Below are 9322 nucleotides of genomic sequence, written 5' to 3' on the forward strand. Positions count from 1 at the left end.
AGTGGTAGCGCGCTGAGCTTGTGATCAGGAGGTCGCAAGTTTGAGCCTCGCCTGGGCTATCGTTGCCGGGAGGGGTAGCTCCGTCCTGTAACCCCAGCGGGGCTATATGGCCTTAGTTGCCTAGCTCGGGGAATTCAATTTTTTCTTCATTCTGACTTGCCGTAAGTGCTTGGGAGATATTAAAAGCATCTATTTGCCCGAGTGCCAGTGGGTTAACTCACCCTCTTCAGGCCCACAGTCGGGGGCGGAGAGACGTTGGTTACAAGATTGTGATAACGTAAGTTAACCATTACCTGGTCGTGGTGTAGTGGTATGCTGCCTGTCTCTCATCTGAGAGTCCCGGGTTCGATTCCTGGCATATTGGTAATTTCTCTGATGACTTTTCCTGTGTAAAAATACAGGTTCTCTCTTCTTAATAAATTATTGCTGCCAAGTATGTTTCTGAGACTTAGGCCTAAATCATCGTGCCTCCCCATCCTTTCCCGAATGAGGCAACCCTAGCAAGCATTCAGCATGGTTAGTGGTTAATAGTGCATAAGTGGTGACATGCAGAGGTGTAATACAGGCATGGGAGAGTTGCTGGCTTTAGGGAACGGGCTATTAAGTTTATGTCCAGAATCGGATATATACAGTAGAAGCCCTTACCCTTCCCTAGAGGGAAGTCGAAGCCAAGGTCTCCTATCGATTATTACCTTCGAGTGTTCAGTACTCAGGAAAAGAACAAATGGCTAAGAAAAATGTTATAGAATTCCCAAAGCCACTCTCTAAGCCAAATTTTTTCTTGACTGTGCACTTACCAGGGGGCAGTCCCGGGGGCCTCCTCAGATGGAGGAAAAGAAGGAAAATGAGGAAACCGAGGAGAAGCGCCTCCGTCACCATCCTGTCACTTGCTGGGGAGAGGCATCGATTGACTGCTTGATGGTAAGGGTGACTAGCAGACTGCCCTTATCATAAATACCCCTTTCCCTTGCTCCCCTCCCCTTCCCTTCCTCCCTCCCCTGTACTCCTCCTCTGCTTTCCTCTACCCTCCTCTCCCCTCCGTTGGCCTCCCATTCCTCCTTTCCTCTACTTCCCTCTCCCCTTCTCTCCTCTGCCTTCTTCCGTCTACTTGCCTTTCCCCTCCCCTCCCCTCCTTTCCTCTACTTTCTCCTCCCCGTCTCCCTGCCCTCTCTCGTCTACTTGCCCCTTCTCTCCCCTCCCCTCTCCTCTGTTCTCTGCCTCCCATCCCCTCTCCTCCACTCCCTTCTCCACTCTCCTCTGCTTCCCTCTCCCCTCCCCACTCGTTTCCCCTACTACCCCCTCCCCTCCCCACTTCTCCTCTTCCCTCTTACTTAACTTTCCCCTTCTCTCCTCTCTTCCACTACTTCTCCGTCCCCTCCCCTTCCCATCTCCTTCCCTCCCTTCCCCTACCTCACCATCCTTATCTTTAGTACATATAATTAGGTATGATACCAATAGTCCTCTCTGTAATAAACAGCTCAGATCGTTAGGTCTATTGGTGTTTGTTATCATTTGTACTCCTTTTTACGACTATATTCCTCCTTCTCTTCTTTTCCCCTTGCCTCCTCTCCTCTCCCCTCTCCTCTCTCCTTTACTTTTCCTTACCTTCCCTCCTAGCAGGGTAGTAGTAGTGGCAGTTGAGTAGCCCCGGTCTACCTGGCCAAGTAGACCCGCCAACCACAGATGAACAATCGTCCCTGCAAGGTCATCCCATGCAGTGTACCAGTGTTCCCCTGCGGTGGACAGCGCCTAACCACAGCGGAGCACAGGAAAGGATTGAGGTTTGGTTCCTGGATGGACTCCGCATTTGTGTCTCTCCACACTGTTAACAGGGGCAACACAACAGGCTCTGCATCGCCCCTTTTTGGGTTCTATGGTTTCCATCCAGCGTTGTAAATGACTTCCTGGGTTACAGAAAACAATTAAGCTTGCCACTCAGTGTAGATTCACACAAGTGGTGGGCAGCACATTATCAAGTGAGCTGATGATAGTCGCCACAACCTACAACCTTCCAAGCAGAGTAACGCGCAGTCATTACAGGCTTTGAAGGATGAAAACCATATTTTTACTACAGGCTTGATTGTGTGATCGCTGCTGTTGTTGGATTACATTCCTGCTTTGCAATCCTGAGTGAGCTACATCACAGTCATCTAGACAAGAATTTATCAAGGCCACACTAGCTCTGTAAACGTACAGAGAGAGGTTTGGCAGACGCGCATAACATCTGGCACTCGGTGTGGTGATCTGCCCAACATAAGGCAATTAGCTGTTTGCTGCAGACTGTAAGCCAGCCATTCAGTTGTCAATAATTTAGCTGATTCTTGCAGCGGCGGGGGAGCAAAATGTGGCCGGTGTAATAACTTCATTTTATTCCAACTTGTTCCTTCTTTTTCTCAGCTAACCCAGAAAAGAAAAAAAAAGAAAAAAATTGGTGAATAAGGGAGGGATGGAAGGCATGAAGGAATGAGGGGAGGAGCATGGGAATGAGTGAGTGAGGAAGGAGAGGAAGAGAGGAAGGGAACGGAGTGAGGGAATAAGTGAGTGAGGAAGGAGAGAAAGGGAGAGAAGAAGTAAGGGAATGAGTGAGTGAGTGAGTGAATAAATGAGTGAGGGAGGAGAGAGGGACGGAGAAGGGGTCTATCATGCTGACTAGCAACAAAGCCAAGGAGTTAGTATCCATAAAATATCTGAGACAGTTCTCACGATAAACAAGCCTCCACAACCCTTAACCATTTTCCCGCATGGCTACTTTGTTTGTCATTTCTTCCACATGAATATTCGCTCTAAATTTGACCGTAAAGTATCTGATGATTGTAAGGGTGAAGAGAAGCGTGAATTCAAGCAGCCCTATACACGGCTTAAGCTTTAAAAGTTTATAAGCATGGCTCAAGGTCAGGGTGAAATGAATCAGGCAGGCGATGTGTTTGTGTTGTAGAGCGATTTGTAAACTGCGAAGATGCTGGACCACGTAGCTAATTTGGAGAGAATGTATGCACGCCTTGATGCTGCTTGATGCAGTGCGGGTGTTTGTGTATGTATGAGTAAGATGTCTTGCTGAGTAGTCACAGTTAGAGGTGGCTACAAACAACTCACCTCCATGTCACCCTGTCCTCTGACATTAAACCGCCCTTCCTGTAGCACACACACACACACACACACACACACACACACACACACACACACACACACACACACACACGCTCTCTCTCTCTCTCTCTCTCTCTCTCTCTCTCTCTCTCTCTCTCCACATGGCTAAACCATGTCAGACACTTTCAATCACATCCACATCAGCACGATAAAGCACTTCTTCATTCGACTGTCAGATGTGCTGATTCAGAATGACTATATACAGTATCTGTATACCAGCTCAGTCCAATCAGTAAACTTCGAAAGGTCAAGACTTTTTTCTGTAATATTATGCAATGTACTGTGTGTGGTGCTGGAAAAGAATGCCTTCACGTGGTTGCACCCGATGTAACTGGGTGATGAAACTGCCCGGTTATACAAACATCCCTCACCTGCTACCCTATAACCTTCGAAGGAGGATGGCGAGCCGTACGACGAGAGCAACTTCAGCCTGCAGTACACTGGGTTCACATTTCAGATGAACTAGCTGCTACCACAACACCAGTACCAACAATATGAGTGGTGTAGAGAAACACGAGTCTGAGACAGAAGTTTATTCCTGACTCGTTTCACACAAAGGCTTTTTCAGAGGAATGAACTTTTCCCTTTGTTGTTATAGATTCACCCCACAGAAGTGGTGGGGACACGAGCAAACAAGAGAGCCCGTCAGAGATAAGCAAAATGAAAAGCAAACAGGCGGGAAAAATAAAAGCAGGAACAACGGTGATAACAAACTCCCATTTTTTTTTTTATGCGAGGAAGAAGGAACCAAAGGCCATGAGCCCGCAGTAACAGTTCCCTCCAAGGGAAAAACAAAATACAATAGAGAGCCAAATTCAAGATCCGATCATTTTGAGATGCCTGGACACACTGCGTTTGAAAAGACTGGAGATCATAGGCAGCAGGAAATACAGACAGAGGGAGACAGTTCCAGAGCTGAGCTGTTGCATAAATGAAAGACTGGGAGTAACGGTTAACTCTTGCATTAGAGAGTTGGACAGAAAAGGGATGAAAGTTTGCTGCCAGACGGGTGCTACGCGCCCGTCTTAGAGGTGGAGGAATGTAAGCAGACAGTTCAGAGGAGCAGTGACCATTAAAGTAGCGATAGAAAAGAGATAAAGATGCAACAGTGCGGCGAAGAGACAGAGGTTGAAGGGAGTCAGTAAGAGGAGGAGAGTTAATGAGACGAAAAGGCTTTGACTCCACCCTATTGAGAAGAGCTGTATATGGGGAGCCTCCCCACACATGAGAGTTGTACTCCACACAGGGGCGGATAAAACCCCTGTATAGAGTCAACAATTGTGCAGGGGTAAAGAAAGAGCGGAGTTGGCTTAGCACACCCAATCTCTTGGAAGCAAATTTTACAAGAGATGTAATATGATCTTTCCAAGATAAGTCCTGAGTAAATGAAACCCCAAGCATGTTCAGGGATGATGCAAAATTAAGCTGAATATTATTAAACATTAGTGGGTATACCTGTGGAAGATTTTGTCGGGTTGATAGGTGTAAGAACTGAGTGAAAGCAGCAAGCAGATCAAGGGCAACTACAGAGATGGAACAGTGAACAGTGAAGTTAGGAGGGCGGTCTGGTAGCTATGTAATTAAACAGGGCAGCACGAGGTGTATCGGCATCAATGCCTTCATGGATAAGAGCTTCCTTAGATGGAGAGAGGGAGTTGGAAATATATGTCTCACGGATCTCTTGATACAGATGTTGGTAAACAAGAGGCAGTATATCCTGGGCATTGATGGGATCCGTGAGGTCATACAGAAGCTCCTCTAGGTATGTATCTGTGCAGACGTCGAGGTGTGCAGGGTTGGAGAGTGGCGGAAGGAGTGCCTCGATGCATCTGGCAACGTTGGAGGGGTCAGCCTTGTGCTTGGTACCCTTCTTGTTTTTGTTTTTCTTCTTCTTCTTAGGTGGAGGGGGAGAAGAACACACGACAGCGTCAGATGGCGGTGGGGGTGGAAGAGGCACCTCCACAATGTCAGAAGCAGATGGAAGGGGCGTGGAGGGGAGTTCCTGTACGTCTTGATGGATGGAATGGACGGGAGAAGAGACCCACTCCTCCTCAACTCCTGACAGTGGGAGGTGAACATTGATGACAGTCTCAGCATGGTCCAAATCCAAGGCCTGTAATGGTACTGGGTCGGTGATTGGAAAGTCGGCGGGGGTAGTAGTAGTAGTGCCAGTTGCCCTGTTGAGAGGGGCATCCAGCTGCAGCCATTTCCGCGGTGTCATGCGGGGTGGTGGTGGCTGCTGCCACTCGGCCTCATGCTCCTCACTAGGAGGGAGAAGTGTATCGCGGGCAAAGCTTCGAGGGATGGCAAGGCACGGAAGGCCGTTCTCCTCAAAGATTTGAGGGAGGAGAACAGCCAGAACCATGTTGTCACCCCCACCGAAAGCCTCAGCCATCGTGATACACGTCGCAACGAGGGTATTGGTGTTGGCAGAACCCCCAGGACCCCTGGTCCGGTGTCTCTGGGCCAGGCGGCGCTGCCATGCATGGGCAGAGCCCTTCACAGCAACACCACCCAGTCCAGTGACATCCGTAGCCTCGGGACACTTGGAAGCCTGAACGACACGAAACTCCACCATCTCCCCCTTGCCAAGTGAGCGCTGGGAATGCCGTGGATTTGGTACAGCGATCCCAGAGACGTATATGAAAACATCAACCCCAGTGTCCTGGCACTTGGATGAAACCGTAACATGCTCTCACAATGAACCAATTCACGGTTCCCTGGATGGTAGAGGCTCCTGGTGGCTCGGATCTGCTGCAACCCTCAATGGGTCGCAGGCAAGAGCAGAGGCCCTGGAGGGCTCACGGAGCTCGGGCATAATGGCGACTGGCCAGGCCAAGCAGTGCTAGGAGAGTCCACTTTTCCCAGGTCAGTCTGACTAATATGGCCAGCTGCTGGATCACTCTCTTGGTTAACCCGTCACGTCACGAGCTATTTCGCTCCTCTGACACCCCCCAATCCCGAGGTAGTTTTGAATTTTGTTTTTTTGGCTAAAACCTCCGCTTTTGGTGAGAAAAATCGAAAATTCATAGAGAAATCGCTCACCTGAGGTTTAAAATACTCGATCCAGGTACCAGTACCTCCTTACCTGACTGGGTTTTCTAACAGGCTGGCACCAAAGAAAGCGAGTTCTATGGGAGGGTAACTATTTCACACCACTCATAAATGGTATTTACTTATTTACTTGGTACAAATTTATATGTAGTATGAGAGTATATTGGTTTTCAAACAGTAATATAGGCATTATAAGCATTGTTTCACTCACTAACTTATCACCATACCTGACCTTCTTTTGCCACATTACCTGATCATTATTTCTGGCTGTTTCTTCCTCTAATGTTATATAAACTTTGACCTCCACATTGTCATTGATTGGGGAATCACTCTGGTCCTGAATGTCTTTACTGGCCAGGTCACTGGTAACAGGTGAATTGCTGAGACAATGACGTGAGGGGGGGAGGGGGGAGGTATGCGGTGTAAGGCATTGTCCCTGATTGGCATCTTGTAGAGGAATAGAGGAAGGTGTCCATATGAAAAATCAAGCACGAAAATTGAAAATTGTGCAAATTAGGGACCTTGCAATTGCACGACGTATCAGTACGTCGTCAGGACTGGCTAATGCAAAATGTTGCAACGTACCCATACGTCGACAGGATGGGGCGGGTTAATCCTTAGTCTGCCGGTCGCTGATTTGTCTGTTACCTTTCCCTCTCTGACCTGATCATCTGCGGTGCTATGTTAGACCACACTATGTCGCCTAATTTTTTTTAATTATTTTTATTGTTTGTTATGTAGAGTGCCTCCAAAGCTCTTCTTTGTACCTTTGTTAGATTTTTCTCTAATGTTTCTGTTTCACTCCATTTTGGCAGATAATGTTATTCATCTGTGTGGTTGACCAGAACTAAAAAAGCATCCTGCTCCAAAAAATCCTGGATCCGCCACTGCAGTGGACTGGCTTTAGTTGTCCTCCTGAACTCCACCATCCTCCTTCTGGGGAACGGGGAGGGAGTTAAGGGATGTTTGTACAACCAGGCAGCCCCACATCCCAGTTATATCAGTGCCATCACACGAAGGCGTCACTCTCCATCTCAGTGAAGTGAACTAATTAAATGAGAAGGGATCAATTACAAGGCTTTGATACTACGAATATATTTCAGAATAAAACACACAAACAGCTACAAAATAATAATAATAATAATAATAATAATAATAATGATTGTGCCTCCCTTAAATCACGTTTTTCATGATAAATCATTATCATATTCATGCAAAAAAAAAAAGGACATGGAGACTTACTGCTCTTTTAGATAACACAACTCATGTTAATACAATAATAATAATAATAATGATAATAATAATAATAATAATAATAATAATAATAATAATAACATAAGTAGTAGTAATCATCATCATCTAGACCTCCTTTCCTACCCCAGTGCAGGTTGAGGAGTAGCAACGTCCAGACAGCCGAATATCACCCAGTCCAATGGGCCATGCTTCCATTCACTCATCATTCAAGCCCCGGGAATCCTGGCTCTGTCTGATACGCCAAAAACTTCCACCACGTTGTATAGCTTTTTAATTCAGATCCCTCCAGTGGGGTCAATGTCACTCTAAGAAACAGTAGGTGGAGACTTGAGACTGTCCACAAGACAGTTACATAGTTCTAGTTATTATTATTATTATTATTATTATTATTATTATTATTATTGTTGTTGTTGTTGTTGTTGTTGTTTTTGTCATTATTATTATTATTATTATTATTATTATTATTATTATGGCAATAATAATAATAACAACAACAACAACAACAAATAATAATAATAATAATAATAAGTAGAACTATGTAACTGTCCTGTGGCCCATGCCAGGACACATAACCAGGACCTTTTAGATTCCTTCCACAGCCTCTGGTTCTCCTGGAATCGTTGCAAGACTCTGAGGCCAGACTACTAATAATACCTGCAAAAACAGTAGTCTTCAGCTATGTAATACGTGGAGACAGATCCCATCATTACAAAATAACTGGATATTATTTTGAAACATGAAAAATAGAAAACACAAAGACAAGGGAACTGTTGTAAAGTGTTCAGAGAGAAAGAACTGGACTACAACTTCACAAAGTCATCATGGAGAGTATTATGGAGGTCAAATTATGAGTAATGGTGATATGATAGTGTAGAGGTCAGAATGCACCAGTCAGAGTGGAGGCCTTGCATGGGTTCCCTTCTCAACAAGTGACTAGTGTTCTTCTAATTATTTTTACCCTCCACCTGACGAAGTCAGAGGAGGGTATTCTTATCACTAGCAGCAACAACAATAGGTGGCATCGAGATTTTTTTTCCGGGACAGAACTCAGAAAGTATTCAGTATAGAGTCATAAAACTGTACGTGCTTATGTCTTAAAGTGAACTGGTACATTTGATTGATAGACTGCTGTGTCTTAGATAGTTTATTTATTTATTTTCAATAATGAAAGAGTAAAAAAAAATTCAGAAAATTCAATATGACCTTCCCAAGGAATCTGAACGGTCCAATGTATATTTCTAAAAAAATTTAGGAACTTTTACACCTTTTAGGTAGAAATTGTACATGATAAATGAATATATATCTAATTAAGTCACATTTGGCCAGTGCCATACATGAGGGGGGGTGGGGGGGCTGTTTGAAACTGCTCCCCGGGCCCCCAATGGAGGGGGCCCCCTAAAAGCCTTAAAAATTTATAAGTTTTTTTATTAATATATATATTTACCATCCCGACAATCCCGGCTGAGATATTAGATAAGTTTGGAGAATGAGTGGGGCTAGGTTGTTCGCAGGGCTCTCCTCCAGGAGAGGGGCTCGGCAAAGAACCTATCCCCCAGGGCCCTCATAGCTCTAGGTACGCCCTGCATTTGGCAAAGTAGTGTCGGCTGTAAAATATCTACGTGTGAAACAGATGCAGTAGAGTAGTTGATGAGTTAATGTCCGTGAGAGTACTCGTGTATGAACGTAATGCTTTTTCGTTGTACCCTTCCTATCTTTTGAAAACTTTGCTCTGAAACTCTTCCCCTTGGCAAGCTTTCGCCCAGCGTTTGTCTGACTTTGTTCTTTATGATACTTCTTAACCGGCTTTAACATGAACCAGAAATCCTCTCAAAACCCAGTACTTCAGGGCATAATACATCCATGGTGG

General features: G+C 45.5%; 1 protein-coding gene across 1 annotated transcript in view; it reads right to left on the reverse strand.

Moving 5' to 3' along the window:
- The window catches only part of LOC145391339 (cytochrome P450 2L1-like), an 80041-nt gene extending 74076 nt beyond the window's left edge, over positions 1-5965 (reverse strand). Inside the window, exons 1-2 of the mRNA XM_080265939.1 lie at positions 5862-5965; positions 4822-4976 (exon numbers count right to left, since the gene is read on the reverse strand). Of these exons, the coding sequence (XP_080122065.1) occupies positions 4822-4976; positions 5862-5965 (259 nt within the window). The remainder of the gene's footprint in view (positions 1-4821; positions 4977-5861) is intronic.
- Positions 5966-9322: the final 3357 nt, after the last annotated feature.

This window comes from Coenobita brevimanus, chromosome 18, assembly GCF_032717465.1.
Source record: "Coenobita brevimanus isolate Jiangsu-jjx chromosome 18, ASM3271746v2, whole genome shotgun sequence".
In the NCBI taxonomy this organism is placed as follows: domain Eukaryota; kingdom Metazoa; phylum Arthropoda; class Malacostraca; order Decapoda; family Coenobitidae; genus Coenobita; species Coenobita brevimanus.